This window comes from Corapipo altera, unplaced genomic scaffold (assembly GCF_003945725.1).
Source record: "Corapipo altera isolate COAL_440 unplaced genomic scaffold, ASM394572v1 165, whole genome shotgun sequence".
Taxonomy (NCBI): Eukaryota; Metazoa; Chordata; class Aves; order Passeriformes; family Pipridae; genus Corapipo; species Corapipo altera.
The window spans coordinates 2,399,588-2,418,426 of NW_020884954.1; the positions used below are offsets into that span (position 1 = coordinate 2,399,588).

General features: G+C 51.0%; 1 protein-coding gene across 1 annotated transcript in view; it reads left to right on the forward strand.

The window, feature by feature from the left end:
- CLPB (ClpB homolog, mitochondrial AAA ATPase chaperonin) overlaps nucleotides 1–18,839 on the forward strand; it is a 60,043-nt gene that overhangs the window by 7,289 nt on the left and 33,915 nt on the right. Inside the window, exons 2-5 of the mRNA XM_027663529.1 lie at nucleotides 4–218; nucleotides 954–1,005; nucleotides 9,511–9,597; nucleotides 17,672–17,775. Coding sequence (XP_027519330.1) covers nucleotides 4–218; nucleotides 954–1,005; nucleotides 9,511–9,597; nucleotides 17,672–17,775 — 458 coding nt within the window. The remainder of the gene's footprint in view (nucleotides 1–3; nucleotides 219–953; nucleotides 1,006–9,510; nucleotides 9,598–17,671; nucleotides 17,776–18,839) is intronic.

Here is an 18,839-nt window from a genome sequence, read left to right on the forward strand (position 1 = left end):
CAGCCCCAGCCGCCCCGTGCCGGGGCCGCGGCCCAGCCTCGTGCCGCCGTCCCCCGCGGAGCCGACGCCGCGGCCCGGGGATGCGGAGCAGCGCTGCTGCATCGCGGGAGACCCCGGCGGGCATCAGAGCGGAGCCGGGAGCTGCCCCCCGGCAGCGGGGCTGCCCGCCCTCATCGCCGCGCTGGCCTACTGCTACCTGCGGGACCGCCTGTCCAAGGGTGACTATCGCTGCTGGGGGCGTGCGGGGCCCTGCCTGGCACGGAGCCTGCCTGCTGGCACTGACCTGGGGACCTTCTAGGGGAGGGGTTATCCGGGATGCTTCGGTGCCTGAAAGGCTACAGGAGAGCTGGAGAGAGACTTTGGGCAAGGGCCTGGAGGGACAGGACAAGGGGGAATGGCTTCCCACTGTCATAGGGCAGGGTCAGATGAGATATTGGGAGGAAATAATTCCCTCTGAAGGTGGTGAGGCTCCAGCACAGGTTGCCCAGAGAAGCTGTGGCTGTCCCATCCCTGGAAATATTAAAAACCAGGCTGGATGGGACTTGGAGCAACGTGGGCTAGTGGAAGGTGTCCCTGCCCATGGCAGGGGGGCTGGAACAAGATGGGCTTTAAGGTCCCTCCCTCCCCAAATGATGCCTTTTCCCATCTCCTAGAGCTGGGTGCTGCCCTTCCCCTCTCTAGCCAGGAGATGTCATTCTGAGCCTGTGGTGGGAACTCGCTGGCCCTGCCGTGGAAAACTCTGTCTGAGGCTGTGACAGGCTGGGGTGACAGTGCACCCCACAGCTCCCTGTTCACCAGGTGTTGGGGTGAGGGGCTTGGGGGTAACCTGCACGCAGGAACAGCCCCGTGCTCACTGGGTGAGAGGTGTGAGCTCAGCCCCTGCACATTCCGGGGTAGGATGTCCATTTGTGTGTCTCTGTGCCAACCCCCTTTCTCTTCTTCCTGCATTTCAGAGGATGCTCTGCTGGAAGCTGCAAGGATCAACAACGTTTTGGAAGTCAACAGGTGAGCAGGGTTCAGAGCCATGTGAGAACACAGCGTGCCAAGGGCTGGGAAGGCAGGAAGCTCTGCCAGCACCTGGGGGAAGGAGGGGCTCGTCCTCTCCCCCAGCTGTGCCTTGTCACTCCTTCTTGGGATAAAGCAGCAGGACTGGCTGCTCCCTGCCCCTGTGGGGTGCTCACCTTGCTATGTCAGATCCAGAGCAGGTGTGGAGGGGTGGGGAGCACTGTTACCTGTGAAGTGGGAGGTGGGTTGCAGATCCTCGTGCCGAGAGAGGACGAAGTTTGAGGCCGTGCTGTGCAGCAGGTATGAACGTACCCCTCTGGGCCAGACCCTGCAGAGGCTCATTTGTGGGGATCTGTCTCTGAACAAACAGCCCTTGTGTGCCCCTCAGCCTGAGCCACAAGGTCTCCAGGGGCTTGTCTCCCACGAGGAACATGGGAGAGAGCCCTGCCCAGCCAAGGAAGTCAGGGAGGTGAGTGGTTGGGTGACCAAAGGCATATCTGATAGGGAGTGGAGCATCTCCAGAGCTCCAGCCCATGACCACAGGCCTCTTGTCACAGTTGGCTGTGCCTGCCCCGTTTGGGTGGTGCTGTGGCACCTTTCAGGAGCGTCTGGCAGTATCACGTTCCCCGAGATGGTAACAAATGAACCGGTTTCTCAGGCCCAGGGTGTGACCAGTCCCCAGGAGGTGTGTTCCTCCTGTGGCCAGACCTCTGGGGAGCGACTCAAAGGCTCCCTGGATGGTTTGTGAGCAGCAGTGCCCTGTCACTGACTGCTGGCTGCAGCCATTGTCAGGGACAAGGTCTGGGACTGTAGGAGGAAAACAGGTTTCCTGGTAAAGGGGAAGAGAAGTGTGAGAGAACCCTGGAGCTGCTTGTTGAGGAGAGCCTGGTCCTTCTGCCTAGCCTCCCTCAGAATCCCAGAGGTTTCCCAGGCCCCAGGTGCTGCCCTCAGCTAGTATGGAATTCAGATCTTTTGGCAGCCTGGCAGTTTGTGTAGGATGGGAAGAGACGTTGCTGCTCCCTTGTGTACACCACACACACGTGTGTGTGTGTCTCAGGCTGAGATCTCCCACCCAGCACGGGCACCCAGGAGAGATGGGAGCTGCTGTCCCTGTGCAGAAGGGGAGGGAGGAGATGGAGAGGGAGGGGAGAGCCCTCCTGGCCTGCAGCCAGGGGATACTCCATCCAGTCTCCAGGATCTCAGATGAAGCAGCCTGGCTCTGCTGCACCCCAGGGCTGAGGTCTGGCCTAGATCAAGGGCCAAAGAGGATATTGGTGTGCAGCTAATTGGCACATGTGTTCTGCTGCTTGTAATTGCAGGAAGCTGCTGCTTAGGGTTGTCTGGGTGATTTGTGAGCCTGGTCAGGCAGAGCAGCAAGAGGGCTGCTCTGTGTTCCCACTGGTCAGGGCAGGGCTGGTGGCTGTACACCCTGCTGCACACCCACAGCCTCCCCTTTGTTTCTGTGCTCTGTCACAGAATTACAGAATTGTTTGGGTTGGAAAAGCCCTCTGAGATTGTCAAGTCCAACCATTCCCCAGCACTGCCAAGGCCACCCCTGACCCATGTCCCCAAGTGCCACATGCACAGGGCTGTTAAAACCCTCCAGGGATGGGGACTCCCCCACTGTCCTGCACAGCTGTGCCAGGGCTGGACAACCTTTTCCATGAGGAAATTTTTCTGAATATCAAACCTACACTTCCTGTGGCACAACTTGAGGCTGCTTCCTCTCGTGCTGTGACTTGTTACCTGAGAGAACAGACTGACCCTTTACTGGCTCCATGCTCCTGTCAGGGAGGTGTGGAGAGCGAGAGGGTCCCCCCACAGCTCCCTCAGCCGCTCCTCATCACACCTGTGCTCCAGACCCTTCCCCAGCTCCATTCCCTTCTCTGGACACACTCCAGCACCTCAGTGTCTGTCTTGCCATGAGGGGCCTAGAACTGCACACAGGATTTGAGTAGTGAGTCAGGCTTTGGTTACTTGGAGCATCTGATCATGGGAAGGCACTGTGAGGAGTGGGTGAGCCTTTACAGGAGCAGGCATCCTCTGCTGTACCTGTTGGAGCATTTCCTCTCACAGAATAACTCTGAGTGTTATGCCTGAGGCTCAAGGGACGCTTGAATGCTTTTTAGGGTGAGCATAGATGTCATGCCACTGGCTCACAGAGCATGATGGCCTCTGGCCACCAGCCAGCATGTACCTTATCTCTGTCCTGAACAGCTGTGAGACATCTTCAGCAGTGATAGCGAGGGCAGGTTGGAGACAGGATTGGGAGATGATTTATAATTACATTTATTTCCATTGCTCCATGTTTGTAGGATGCTGGGCCTGCATTTGACTGTGTGTATCTGAATTGACAGACACCTGGGTTTTTAGGATAAACAGATGTTTTTCCTGTAAATTTCCCCTTTAATCTTTTCTTCTAAATGACCAAATTATCCAGGTCTGGGTTTCAGTGGAAGTTTTGTGACTGGTTATTGAGTTTGATTTGGCCCACGGCCCTGGGAACTGAGATACAACAGCCCAGATTTCTTCATGTTGACTATGAAGTACTGGGGGAGACTTGTGTGTGCTGTGCTTTCCTGTACTGGATAACTGGAAAACTGCCCTTTTTTTCATGCTTCTTGGTGTATTTTGGCCTCCCAGGACTGTTGGGGTTTGCACACTGAGTCACGGGCCGATATCTCCGCAGTCGGCACCCAGATGGCCACAGGAGACAGGAGACCTCATGCTTCTTCCCAAAACAGTTTTAAAGCCTTAACTGTCCCTCTCTCTGGAAGCAGACACCAGCACGCCTGGATGTGTGGGAGTTTGCGTGTGTTTGGAATACATCTGGGAACCATCACATGGTTAATTGCAACTGGTGCAGGTTTATCAGCAGGGCTGAGTGTAGGGTAGTCTCAGCGAGCAGCTCTGGGTTTGGAGGAGAAGCAGTTCACCAGTGTTAATGTGGCCTGTACAACCATGGGAGCAATTATTCCCCTTCCCTCACAGCTCAGGAGCCAAGGAGCAGCCAGGGAGATGTCAGGCAGCAGGTTACAAACAGAGGCTGAATGCTGTCTTACACAGCACATAAACTGTGACTCTCGGTGGATGCGAGGGAGTCTGACCCTTGAATTTGTATCTGTGCAGAGTGAGCTGAGCAGGTAACACATGCCACCTCCAGTGGAAGTGTACTGTCACAGGTTAGTGTATTATGCTCAAATCTGTCTGCAATCAGTGATGACTCATGTTCTTTTCCTGGCTGTCTGCTGCTGGCCACTGCCAGAGCCAGGCTAGCAGGCTGGTGGGGTATTTTTCCGAGGCTCAGCTCAGCTGTTGCATTGGGGTGACGGACTGAATCAGGGCTCCTCTGTGTGAGGCTGCACATTCTCTTCCAAACCTGGCGATGCCAACTGCAGAATCCCTGAAGGGTTTGGGTTGGAGGGGACCTTAAAGCTCACCCACTTCCACCCCCCTGCCATGGGCAGGGACACCTTCCACTAGACCAGGCTGCTCCAAGCCCTGCCCATCTGCCTCTACCCTACCCCACACTGTGCAGGTCCGTGTGTTTCCACAGAGCACCGTGGTGTGTTACTGGCCCTGCAAGGAGGGTGAGAAACAGCCGTGAACTCTCTCCAGGAAGACAGCAGCCACATCAAAGGGATTTGAACAGCTCACCACGTCCTCCTGCCCAGGCAGATCCTTTCCCTGGGCTCTAACAGGCACTGTGCTTTCGTGTTCTGAGATACTGTTGGGTTTGTTTTCTTCCCTCCTCCTGCAGAGCAGAGGGCAGTTCCTGAGAGGGTGGGCACCGCCCGCCCTGCAGTTAAACAGTGACATATTGGGACAGGGCTGGGGGAAATGGTTAAGAGGCCAAGAGGAACAGAAGCTATTGTTGTTGCAAAAGTTCAAGTTTCCAGCTTCCTCTTCCTCCACCTGTCAGGAGGGAGTGCTGGGCATGCTCCCGGCACTGAGCACAAACTCAAACATGCCCTCTGGGCTCGGCAGTGTCAGCGAGTTAGTCACCCAGAACCCCAGCGGCGGGGTGAATAGGAGGCACATCTGTCCGGGGGCACTGGGGGGAGAAGGCTCGTCGGCTGCTGACGTGGGCTCTTTATCTCTTCTGCGGGGATCAAAGTGCTGAAGCTTTGGGAGCTGCTGTCTCGAGGTAAAATAGGCCGTGAGCACAAAGCGGTGGGTGCTGCTCTGCCTGAACTCCTCCGGCAAATTCCAGAGCAGACGGTGATGTTCACAGAATCAGGGAGTCACAGAATGGTTTGGGCTGGAAAGGACTTTGAAGCTCGTCCAGCTCCAACCCTCTGCCGTGGGCAGGGACACCTTCCTCTAGACCAGGTTTATCTGAAATCCTTAAAATACAAACACACTCCCAAACAGAAACAGCTTCAGCGTTCTTCTCCTGACTGGGTCATGAATCACAGAATCCCAGAAGGGTTTGGGTTGGAAGGGGCTTTTGAAGGTCATCTAGTCCAATGCCCTGCCATGGGCAGAGACATCTTGGTGGCATTGCTGCAGTCGAGGAACAGTTTGTCATTTGAGAAACACTGAAAATGGTGCTAATAAAGCTGTATCCACATGAGATACTCCTTAGGAGGTAAGAGTGAGTGTCCTGGATCTTACTTGGTTAAAATGTGGATAAACATCCTAAACATTGATCAGAGGATTTATTTAATTAAAATAAAATAGTCCTGCTGGTAAATACATTTGGCTGTCTGGGATCTGAGCAGTGGTCGTGGCTTTATCGATTGTCATATCATTAAATCAGGCGGGGGAAAAATTAATGATGGGCCTGAAGACCCTGAACATAAAGTTCAGTTGTCTGAAAATCTGTTAAGTTGCTGAGCATCTTGCAATGATTTAACAGCAAAAAAAAAAAAAAAAAAAAGAATCCAGCTCCTAAATGAAATGTCAATGCATATTATGGGAGATGATGTGATGCGAGTAATTCTCGCGCTGGGCTCAGCGGCGTGGCATTCCAGATGCTTGTGATGGTCTGGGTTCCTGAATGGAAAACTACATGACTAATTCTAATAGCTCTGCTCAGAGCAGATCCCACAGCAAAGACTCCAGCATCCTTCCTGCTGGTTGCACGATGGTTTAGCAGGTTTGACTGCAGGACTAGGATCTTATTTTGTTATCTTTTTATTGAAGAATGAAGATAATTCATTGTTCAGTGTGTCTGTAGAGAAAAAAAGCCTGCCAGTGAGTTCACAGGTATTTTTCAGTGGCTCCAAAGTACCTTAAGAATCCTGAAATCACAGAATGGTTTTGGTTGGAAGGGACCTTAAAGATTATCAAGTCCCAAGCCCCCTGCCATGGGCAGGGACACCTTCCGCTAGCCCAGGTTGCTCCAAGCCCCATCCAACCTGGCCTTGGACACTTCCAGGGATGAGGCAGCCACAGCTTCTCTGGGCAACCTGTGCCAGGGCCTCCCCACCCTCCCAGGAATGAAATTCTTCCCAATATCTAATCTCAATCTGTCATCTTTTAGTTTGAAACATCATCTCTTTAGTTTAAATGAAGACTGATGTCCTGTGCTTCATCTCATAAGGAGATGCTGAAGAGTTTCACTGCAGGTTCCATTCATGAGAAAATAAATGTGACAGGACAAGGGGGAATGACTTCACACTGACAGGGGGCAGGGTTAGATTGGACATTGGGAAGAAATATCCATCCCTGTAAGTGTTCAAGGCCAGACTGAACGGGGTATGGAGCAACCTGGTCTAGTGGGAGATGTCCCTGCCCACGGCAGAGGGGTTGGAACTGGATGATCTTCAAGGTCCCTTCCAGCTCAAACCCTTCTGTGAAATGGTAAAATTCATGACATATGGAATTAAGACCGAACCTTTTGCAGCAGAGTGCCCCAGTGGCTGAAGGAAGGTGACCAGGATGGTCTGTTTGCCCATTTAATGTAAAATTATAATAATACCATGGCCAAGTCCAAATGGGGCTGATACTTTGTGAATTGCATTCATTAAACCTCGTTTAAGATGTTAATGGGTGGTAGGGGTTGGGCTTAAAGGTTTTAGTTATCAGGCACCCGAAGGTGTTTGAGTGCCTCCATCCTGGCTTAGCTGATGCCTTCTTACCTGTGGAGGTTCAGCTCTGAGGTGCCCCTGCCCCTCCTGGGTTCCTCTGTCAGGCTGCCACTCCTTTGTGGTCATAGATTCCTTTATTTCCCGGATTTTCTGTGGCTGTGAGGCTGACACATTGTAGGAAGGGACTGATGCGAATACTACTGCTTTGAAAGGGCTTTCAAATGGCCAAGGAAATACAGTGGGATTCAGAAATAACTGGGAGGCGTCGTTCCGTGCCACTCCGAGAGACAAGTGGCAGAGGGTTGGCCATCGCAGTGTCTGGGGTGAGGCAGCTGTGGCGCTGGTGGGAACGGCTCCGCAGGCTCTGGGGGAACCGGGTCTGGAGCTGGTTCCTGCGGGGGCAGCGAGCGAGGGGTCCTCAGGCAGAGGGAGCAGCGCCCTGTGCTGCGCGGAGCACACGTGGGGCACAGATGGAGCCGCGGTGTGCATTTCTCCCGCGGGCAGTGTCCCTGAGCCGTGTGTCTGAGCCAGGCTGGCTCGTCTCTGTTGTGAGTGCAAACACCTCTGTAAGCAGAGCTGCAGCAGCGGGAGCTGATCTCTGCAGATAGCAATCTGCCAGCCCCCGTGTGCCCGGGCACATCCGGCCCCACCGGCACAGGAAGCCTGGGGGAGGCACAGGGATATCTCTGCTCTCAGCCGTCTGCTGCTCTTAGCGTTCACTTACAGGGATGAGGTGCTGGCAGAAGGAGATCCAACCCCCCCACCAGGCTTCAGGCTAATCACCCTTGCTCTCCATCCTTGCTCTTCATCACGCTGCTGGGAGGCTCTTCGGATATCACACTGCATAGAAAAAAAGAAAGAGAAGTTGGGTCTGAGAAGGATTCTACATGAAAATTAGTTCCTCTACTACCGTGTAGGATCAAGTATCAAATTGTTTGGGAGCAAGGACCTGCTGGATAGTTCATTATCGTTAAACTTTTAAATTGTAACCCTGGTAGAGAGAACATAAACCTTCTGTTGATGCTGTGATTGCTTACTGCCTCCTGAATCACAGTTGGGTGCTACAAATGAAGGCTGCCAGTCATGATTCTATGCTTTTAGATCTCTGTCCAAGTGCCCAATGAACAGTTAGAGCATCCAGAACCAGGGCACCAGTGCTAGCCACCCCTTATGTCAAAAAAGGGTGGTCAGATTGTCCACCCAGACCCATTACCAACCTATTGTACCTCTACTTGAGTCAGAAGAGCTCACCAACACGCTTCTGTGTAGAGCTTGGCTGAAGCCATCTGCCAGTTGGCTCTCATGTCTCAGTCAAATAGAGCATAATAAAGTTCAACTGGAGGGGGATACAGGCTTTTTATTTGGATGATGTTTATCTGGCTGGTTTTTCCAGTCAGTTGGGACAACTGTGTTTCAGCTGTGTTCAAGATACGAGCCAAAGCTTAGGCAGCAGTATGGCTGGTTGAAAATAACTTTAGGATTATCATATCATATATCATCATATCACTGAAGGATATATATTTGGGTTGGAGGGAGCTTCAAGACCATCTTGTTCCAACCCCAAATGGCACAGGTTGTCCAGAGAAGCTGTGGCTGCCCCCTCCCTGGAAGTGTCCAAGGCCAGGTTGGGCAGGGCTTGGAACAACCTGGGCTAGTGGAAGGTGTCCCTGCCCGTGGCAGGGGAGTTGGAATGAGATGAGCTTTAAGGCTCCTTCCAAACCCAAACCTTCTCTGAGTCATTCCGTGATTCTGTGGACATGTAGGGCTCAGAGCTTGTCTCATTTAAGCTGAGCACTGTAAAATTTGTGTCTGAATTCTGAACTTCCCTCTTTCCTTGTGGTCTGCAGAGAGAACTGTAATTTCATTCTGTCTGGGTTCAGTACTTGTTTTAGGATGATCTAAATTAGCTGCTGTGAGAACCTCTCCCTTACCATTGTCTTGTAAAAAGGCTGAGAAATTTTTGGGGGCAAAGCACCAGGGATAGTTTGGTGCCTCATATTTTTGGGGGTTGTCTTATTTGTTCTCATGTTGTGTGAGAAAACTGCAAAATATCTGCTGGTGACACAGGCTTTGGAGATCCACTGAGCTGCTTCTAAAGCCTAATGGGTGCTGTGCAGCCAAAGGATCCAAACATCATTGGAATTTGGGTTTATCAGCTTTGCTACTGATTCGTTCTTCAGGAATTAGACTGAATAGAAGAAAGAAATAAAAAATAAAGAAATAAACAATAAAGAAAACGAGATGTTGGCATTGCAGCCTCTGAAAGGACTGGGCTTGCTGTCACCTGGATGTTCATTTCAGTTTGGTCAGCTGTGAGAAACTGGATTGAATCAACTTCATGTAGGGTCTTCTGAGCTGTGCTGGAGCAGGTGCTTGCACAGTAAAACGTTCTGCTTTCCCTCATTAGATCCGGGATGCTTGGGATGCTCTCCACATCTCTGCTTCCTGACCGTGTCTCTCCCCTCTGCAGGCTGTTGCAGGAAGGCGCGGATGTGAACGCGAGGCACAGGCTGGGCTGGACGGCTCTCATGGTGGCAGCCATCAGCAGGAACTCCAGGTACGTGTGTCTCACGTCCTCACTGAGGCACTTCAACCCACAGTGAGCTCCCGTAAAGTTTGGGATGTGTTGTGGAGCTTAACCCAGGGGAGCTTGTCAGTGCTGCTGTGCCCAGTCTGTGGTGTGAGGGATGGGGACAGGCTGCTCCACAGTCCCGGGGGCGTGACGTCTGAACTGATGGTGCCATTCCACAGCAGCTCTCAGGTTGTGGCCTCTGGTGATCCTGTGCCTGTGGGATGTCATTGTGGTGGGTAGTCGGACACCCCACCATCCAAAATCACTCCCGTAAGGGCTGTCGTGTCCCTCCTCACTGGTGGGGCCATGGCTGGGGCTTTCATCCAGGCCTTTCTGGAGCAAAAAGCCTGAATGCTGTGCCCTCTCTCTACAGTTCCCATGATGATCACTCTGCCTTCTTGTAACCTTTTAAAGACACTCCTAAATATATTCAGTCTACAACTAAATTCAATTAGCTTTTTTTATTTAAGGAAAAAAAAGGGGGAAAAGAAATCCAATTTTGGAAAACGTGGGACAGGCGGGAGAATGAGCTTTGATGTTACAACCTCTCAGGGATGCTTTACTTAGTCACAAGTTCATAAGCAAAAAAGCCTAATTACTTGGGAAAACACAGGATTAAAGCAGTGCACAAAGGCTGAATATCCGCTCTCGGGCGACACGATTCCAATCCGTGTGCCGAGTTCGTGTGTGGTGCAAACTTTGATGTGTGCTATGACAAGCTGGAAGTCGTGACCTCCTCGGGGAGCTCCTTAGGACAGGCCCAGAGGTGGGGGCTCGGGGCTGTTTGTTTAACTTTGATGTCCGAGCAGCAACGGGCCCCGTTGTTTGCCTGTCCGCGAAGGGACGGGCTCGGGAGCCTCCCACCTTTCCCACTGGACAATGGCCAGCAGCGGAGTGTGACGACTGTTGACCATTCCGAGTGACTGGTGGAGCAGAACAGGGCTTCCCGAGTTGCAAAGGCTAAGAGGAGGCAGGGAGAAGGGCTGCTCGTGGGACAATAATTACCTAAAATTGGGCCTAAAATCAAGTGGAAATGCTAATGAAAACATCTCTGCAGTAAAAAACGCACGGTCCTCAGGCTGGTCCCTGCTGAGAGGGCAGAGCCAGCACTGCATCTGCCTTAGCTGTGTACCTGGCCAAAAGAAAAAGCTTTTGGCTCTGTTGGGCAGATTCTGTTTATTTTTCCCACATTTTGGATGAATACTGACTTTAATTGAAAATTAGGAAGCCCTTCAGTACCTGAAGCACAGTAGGACTTGTCTCCATATAGCAGAAGAGTAATTGGATGCAGTTGAACTTTATGATCTTAGAGGTCTTTTCCCACCTTAGTGATTGTGATTCCGTCTTTTATGGAGGCAAACATAAATGCAAGCCAGACCTACTCCTGGTGTAACAGCTCTGGGATTGTGCCAGATGAGGTTTTGGCCCTTGGTCCTGTTTCTAGCATTGTAATGTCCACAGTGGGGACTGGGAAATGCAATGAGCTGGAACAAGACCACAGAGGGTTTGAAATTCCCTGCATAGTCCACAGGGTGAGTTTTGTAACCCAAACTAAATGTTGTGCCTGGGGTGGACTGGGGAGGGGAGGAATCAGAGGCACTAGGATGCAGGATTGTTTTGTTTTTAGAGTGTGGTCCCTTTGTAAAATGTGATGCTCTAAAACTGCTTTCTTCAGCCTCAGCAGCTGATCTCACAGAATCACAGAATCGTGGAATGGTTTGGGTTGGAAGGGACCTTGAAGCCTGTCCAGTTCCACCCCACTGCCACAGGCAGGGACACCTTCCACCAGCCCAGGTTGCTCCAAGCCCCGTCCAACCTGGCCTTGGACACTTCCAGGGATCCAGGGGCAGCCACAGCTTCTCTGGACAACCTGTACCAGGGCCTCCCCACCCTCATAGGGAAGAATTTCTTCCCAGTATCCCATCTACCCATGTCCTCTGTCAGTGTGAATCCATTCCCCCTTGTCCTGTTGCTATCTCCCTGTGTAATCTGCCCGATTGGTGGATTTGGAGTTGTTGTGACTTTTGGTCCTTAGCCCCTCAGCCCAGCAGGCTCTGGAGAGGTGAGCTGGGGCTGTCCCTGGCTCAGAGATGGCAGGACCTGCAGGTACTGCAACAAGACCAAGGTCATTCCAATTAGTTTAACTCACTGGCTCTCTCAGCACTTCCACTTTTAAGGTTGCTGATACCTGCAGAGGGTTCCTCAGCACAGCTTCAAAGGGCTGGGATGCTCGGAACTGAGATGGGGGTTTTCAGCTAAGAAAAAGGAAGCCTTCAGCCCCAAATTACTGCCTTTCCAAAGGTGTTTTTCTGAGAAGAAAGTCGTTTTCAGTCTCCACTGTACTGCTGGAGATTTCTGTGACCTGTCCTTTAGCTTTGTCATGTTTCCCAATTTTCACAGCCCTCACTCTTCCAATTAGACAGCCCCAATCCATATGTTTAATTTAATTCCAGAGGCACTGCTTTAATGATTCCTGTCAGTTGCCATCAGCTACAAGATAAAATCCCGTGTGCTGGAAGGCAAGTTTAGGGTCTGTCTTTTCTTTTTACAACAAAACAACGGTCATTTTCTTCCTCTTGGAAATGTCTTGTATCCAAAACATGGGAAGGCATTGTGTTCCACCGCGTTCTCACAGATAGGGGAGACCAGTTCCTAGCTGTGAGTGGAGATACAGTGGTGGATCTAGTGCAGAGGGACACTTAGGGTTCCTTTTTTCATGTGAGAGGGAGTGAAGGTCCAAATTCCTTGGCTCCATGAAGATGATATGGGTTGTAACTGGGTTATGGGCTAAATTCATATCAGCTGTGACCATGTTAACAGGAGCAGAGGAAGGTTTTGTGCCGTAACTTCCATTGCTGGGGGAATTTACCATAGCTTTGGCATATTTATAGTAATTAAGCTTTGATGAAATGCATACTGAGGTGTTTGTGCATTTGTTAAAATCAGCAATACAGCTATTGTAAATTAAACCTCAAAGCAGGTAGGAACTTAGCTGTGTGTCTGTATTTTGTAGCACAGTGACCTTTTCTTTATCCAGCTACTCCAGTTTTCATCGTTTCTGCAGAAATAAAATGACAGTGAAATATTGAATCATCCTCTCAACCATCTCTGAGGTTGAAAACTGCTTGTGTGGAAAGGGAAACTAAGGCATGGAGCAGCATGGAAGCTCTGAGTCCCAGTGGGGTGAATTTGAGTCGTTCTAAAAGACACTGGAATCTGCTTTTGCTTCCACAGAGCTGGAGTCAGCACTGCAGGTGGGGTCTCACCAGAGTGAAGCAGAGGGGCAGAAGCCCCCCCTCAGCTGCTGCCCATGCTGTGGGGTCAGCCCAGGATCCAGGGGGGCTCTGGGCTGCCAGCACACTGTCAGGTCAGGTGAGCTTTGTCTTCTTGGGCATCACTGGTGCCTGTGCCTTTTCCACACATACACTGAAGGTGCTGTGTGGGTGTTTTATACTGGTAATAACAATTCCTCACGCACAGTGGTATTCTAGTGGGTTTGTTCTGAGATTGGTGAAGGGTAACTGATCTGGAGCAGTTCCCTGTCTACAGGCAGTGACATGATGAACTGGCGCAGTCTTGTTATCTATATTAGGTACATACATCTGTTCCATGGGGGGTTTTTCACTCCTTTCACTTCAGGCAAGTCATTCAGAGCTGTCTGCAGTGGAGCTGGAGAAATATCTGGGTGCCTTTGGAAGCGGGTACGGCCGAGTGTGTCACCTGTCAGAAGGCTGAGGAGTTGGACATGGGTTTCAGCTGTGATGGCAGGACATTTGGAGGGCTGAATCCTACAAATTGGGGCACTGGCTTTCAACCACTCCCTTTCCGGGTGTTTTTGATGAACAGTGTCCACTCAGCTGTTCCTGCAACTGTTCCCCGCACCACTGCCTTGTGTCCCCATTTCAGACCTCTGGGCATGAGTACTCCTCTTTTCAGGGATTAACAGCATCTAATGTCCTGTAGGTCAGGCACAGTGAGATACTGTCAGTTTAGCAGGTTCCTGCAGCTCTCCAAGCCATGGAAATGGCTTCTCTGCTTGTTTTCCCAGGCAGGGAGCAAGGCTTTTTTGGATCTCATAGTCCCTTTTTATCCTTGTTTGAGGAGTCAATCACTTTTATCTAGGTCAATAATAAACCACCGCAGAGCGAGGGAATGCTGTGGCTGCCTGACTCCCTGTGCCACGGGTAGGTGTGCACACGTTCCTGGGAAGGCACACGTCCACGTTTAGCCTCATCCACGGGAAAAAAAAGGAGTGGGCAGGGGCTGGAGTGCGAACAGCAGCTCCTCCCAACCCTACTGAGCTTTACACAGCTAAGATACAGCCACAGAAGGATCTCCTTTGTGTGCAGGCAGGAGCTGTGGCTCCCACACGAGCTCGGGGCAGCCGCGTATCCAAGCGCGCCCGGCGCCTGCATTGTGCCGGTGCCTCGCGGTCAGGGGGATCACCGGCCTCCTTGGTTCACCAACCCCAGCTGCCTGCGCCCTGGCCCAGGCACAGCGCCTCTCCTGATGCATCTTGTCATTGATTTCCCACCCCCTGCATTGTGTATATGTATTTATTTATTGAACAATATGTTGGCCCGGCCATTACAAGCAGAAAGCACTTTCCCCAATCGATTGAACTGCCCAGCCAACTCCAGCCCAGCATTGCCCTCTGAGTCATCACCAGGGTCAATTCAGATTTATATTCATGCTGATGAATAGGCTCTGCCTCTAATCCAATCAAAACTTGATCAGCAAATTAAAACTCAGCTTGTTGAGGCTGTTGAGCACAGGTGAGTTATGAGGGAGGCTGGAGCAGCCCGGCCAGCCATCAGTGACCCACTCCTTCTAGGATCTGGCATGGGGTGCTGTTCTGCCCAAATGCCTGGCAGCAAGAGGAGGAACTCAGGGGGTGTACTGGCCAGAGAATCCGCTGTTTAAAACTCACTCATCACAGGGTAGTTTGGGTTTGGAAGGAGCCTTAAAGCTCATCTCATTCCAACTCCCCTGCCATGGGCAGGGACACCTTCCACTAGCCCAGGTTCCTCCAAGCCCTGTCCAACCTGGCCTTGGACACTTCCAGGGATCCAGGGGCAGCCACAGCTTCTTTGGGCACCCTGTGCCAGGGCCTCCCCACCCTCACAGCCAAGAATTCCTTCCCAATATCCCTTCTAACCCTGCCCTCTGTCAGTAGGAAGCCATTCTGCCTTGTCCTGTTCCTCCACCCCTTGTCCAAAGTCCCTCTTCAGCTCTCTTGGAGCTCCTCTAATCTCCTGATTTTGCAAGTCACTTCCCTGTTCCAGGGACATTCACATGCTTTGCACCACTGAATGCAGTTCCTCTGCATTTTGATGGCAGTGTTACCTCTCCTACAGCCTAATTTGCTTGAATGTCCCATTACCTGCGAATTGGATAGGTACAATCAATAGTTGTGATTCCAGGAATGTCTGGCTGATGGAGAAGTGCCTGGAGGGGTCGGCATATCCCAAAAGCAGGAGATGAGATTGAAAGATGATTGGAGAGAGAGCCTGGATGTGTGATGTGTTGTTACTAGACCAGTGCCAGGATTTTGGAAGAGCAGAGTTTGCCAGGAAGTGATATCTGTGCTTATTAAACTTGAACCTTCCAGCTGTGGTAAAAGCTACGGGAATGTTTCTTACTGCTGGGTGAATATGGTGCAGAGGGTAGTTCATAGAGAGGGCAGAGCAGTTCTGCCATCATCACCCACCACATCACTCTTACACCACCTTGCATGTAGCAGCTGTGGTCCTCTGCTCAACTTCTCACAAAAGGTCACAGCCCAGAGAATGCTGAAGGATGAAGAGGAAGGGGCTTCCTGAGTGTCCGAGAGCACACAGAGGTGATATCTGATGGAGTGCCTGGGAAGAACATTCATTTCTCTGTAGTCACTGAGAGCAGGAAAGGAAGATGGATGGAGTTATCAAGAAAATGGCAAGTCATCCTCTGTTCCCATATGACTCACTCAGTACCTGAAGCTCACCCATGGGCTACAAGGTTGTGGATTAAAGTCCTACACTGGGACTTGGGATCATTTCCCTTAAAATGAGGGAGATGCAGGGACCTGAAGATATTTTAGCCTGCGAGCTAAAATTGGAGTAGAGGGATCTTTTTGGTGGTGACAGCCATAAGAATGAGGTCCTACAAGGGTGGTTTGACCATGTCAGAACCTGTACTTCCAAGGACTTGAGTGATCAGAGACTCAGCTCCCTGGTGGGGATGTTGGAAGAGCTGATGCAAGGATCACTGTAAGTCAGCTGCTAGGGCAAGGTTGTCAAAGGCCTAATTGAGGCACATAATTTCTTCCCTCAAAGGGTTGTCCAGCCCTGGCATAGGCTTCATAGGGCAGTGGTAGAGTCCCTGTCCCTGAAGGGATTTAACAGCCATGTAGATGTGGCACTTGTGGACATGGGTTAGTGGTGACCTTGGCAGTGCTGGGGGAACAGTTGGGCTCAGTGGTGTCACGGGGTTTTCCAATCCAAATGATTCTGTGGTTCTATGACTTTGTCCTGGTTAAATGGGTTTACACTGGGAGAATGGCAGGGGGGTTGAAACTACCTTCCAACCCAAACCAGTCTGTGATTCTGTGAATGTCTTTATAACAGGGAAGAGTGATTTACACTGCAGGAATGGCTTTTTACTGGAGGGAATGAGTTTATACAATGGCTGTATTATATAGGTGGGGATCTGTCTCTTCTCCCAGGTAACGAGAGATAGGACAAGAGGAAACTGCCTCAAGTTGTTCCAGGGAAGGTTTAGGTTGGATATTGGGAAAATTTCTTCCCAGAAAGGACTGTCCAGCCCTGGTACAGCTGCCCAGGGCACAGGGGGAGTCCCCATCCCTGGAGAGATTTAAATGGTTTGTGGAGGTGGCCCTTGGGTTAGCAGTGGCCCTGGCAGTGCTGAGGGAATGGTTGGACTCGATGGTCTTAGAGGGCTTTTCCAACCTGAAAATTCCTGTGATTCTGTCTCCTGCCCCTGTCCTGGTGCTGTGCCCACTGAAAGGGACTCTGGACGTGGTGAGGAGCGCGCTGGTGCCGGTAAGGAGCCGGCCTCTATTGCACCATCCTCAAAGAATAAAATAGGCACCTCTGATTCTGCTAATGCATTTATAGGGTAAATGAGAGAGAAGCTTAAGTTAAATTCCAGATGTGAGTTGACAGGCCAGAGCCCGCAGATACGTGTCAGTCAGGCTGCGGCGCTGTCAGCCTGTGAGCCGTGTCACCGCTGATGAATGCTAACAAACGAGTTACTGTCTACTTGTCATGGGAAGCTTGGACCCTGGGAAAAAAATTAAGAATTAACTGGCTTCAAGCTGCTTTCAGAAGTGGTGAGAAATCTAATTCTGGCCTGGTGATTGTTTGGGTTCAGAAGCAGAGATTGAGGACTTCCACACCAAAACTGCCTGGACAGTGTGTGCTGTGTGGTTCTGTCCTGCTGCAGTGTCTTCATAGTGTGCAGCATTTGCTAGCAGCCCAAAATGCAACTGTGTGATCCCCAGCACCATGGGCAGCAGGACGAGGGAGAGCATTCTGCCCCTCTCCTCCACTCTGGTGAGATCCCACCTGCAGTGCTGCCTCCAGCTCTCTCAGCCTGTCTCCACAGCAGAGGTGCTCCAGCTTTCTGATCATCTTCAGGGCCTCCTGCAGACTTGCTTCCCATGGAAGTTGTTTGCTCTTTTTGTGGTGGTAGGATGGCACCAATATAGGTCACAATAATTTTCCTTCTCGCAGGGACAGGGGTGACCTTGGAGCCGAGATCTGCATCTGGGAATGCCACGTGCTCAGAGCATGTTCTGTGCAGGTCTCCTTGGGAGAGCTGCGTATCCCTGTGATGTCACCTGTTCTTTCAGTGCCTCCCCCATCTCATTCATTCTAAAATATGCTGGTGGAATCCTGTTTGTTGAATATTCAGTTGTAATTGTGGTTTCTTAACAATATTAACATATTAACATTCCTGGGAGTGTTTGAGGAGGGCTTTCTGAGCACTTCCCGGTTCCTGAAGGACTTTAATTCCTCATATCCTACTTCTGCCTTACTTTCCTTCTGTTTTGTGACAGTGTGGTGAAGGCCCTGCTCACAGCTAATGCAGATCCAAACCTTGGCGATGATTTCAGCAGCGTGTATGAGATTGCCAAAGAAAAAGGCCTCCACTCCTTGGAAGGTAAGATAGTTTATGTGCAGCTACCAACATTTGCTTTTCAGGTCCCAAAATACTGTTTCCTTGTGGGGGTTTTTTAGAGCTAGCTTCAGCTTCCATTTAAATGCAAAGTAGCTGATGGTATGTGGGTGAGTGTGTGTCTAAAGAGGAAAGAAACCTTATGTAGATGGTATGTAGAAGCAATCTTTCAACTTCCCAGAGGGAGATTGGTTTTATATAGCCAGAACATAATACAAAGTCATAGATAGGAATGTCATCCCACTGACCCACATGCTGACCCACGTGCTGGGGAAGGAGAAGGGTTCAAGGCAGTGTATTCCACCAGCAGCTTTAATCCAGATCTTATCAGGAGATACAAAATGCAGAAAGACTTGGCCAATTGAAATAAAGCTGAATGATGTAACTGGTTGCAGTGACTGCTGCTGGATTTGGGCAGGCATCAGTGCCAGCTCTCAGCCCTGGAAGCCTTTCCATGGAAACAAGGACATTTTCTGCAGAGTCATGTCATCTCATTATGATTATTCTTCGTGGATGTCTCAGGTTCCAGTCTCCCCCCTTCATTATCCCCATCACTGGGATGTTGAGGCAGACTCAGAATCACAGGATCATGGAATGGTTGAGGTGGGAAGGGACCTGTAAAGCCCATCCAGTCAAACCCCCTGCCATGTGCAGGGATACCTTCCACTAGACCAGGTTGCTCAGACATTTGCTTTGTTTACACAGACCAATTTAAATTTCCCAGACTGTTTCCACTTCCAGTGACGATAAATGGTGGTTAAATTTTCTTGGGTTTGTGATTATTGGTGGAATCTCAGGGGGGATGTCTGGATTCTCGGTACCCAGCTGTGCTTCACAGCAGCCAGCTGCATGTTCAGGCATGCTTCTGTTCTCCAACCTGGCAGGAATGCTGGCAGGACTCAACCCTCCTAAAATTTCCTGGCTGTTTCCTTCCCCATTCCAGAAGCCTTTTCCCCATCCGAGCGCTGTGCTGACCTGCTGACCCCACATCTGAGCTGGACTGCCATGGGATGTGTCCCAGCCATCCCCACTGCCCTGCCAGAGCCCAA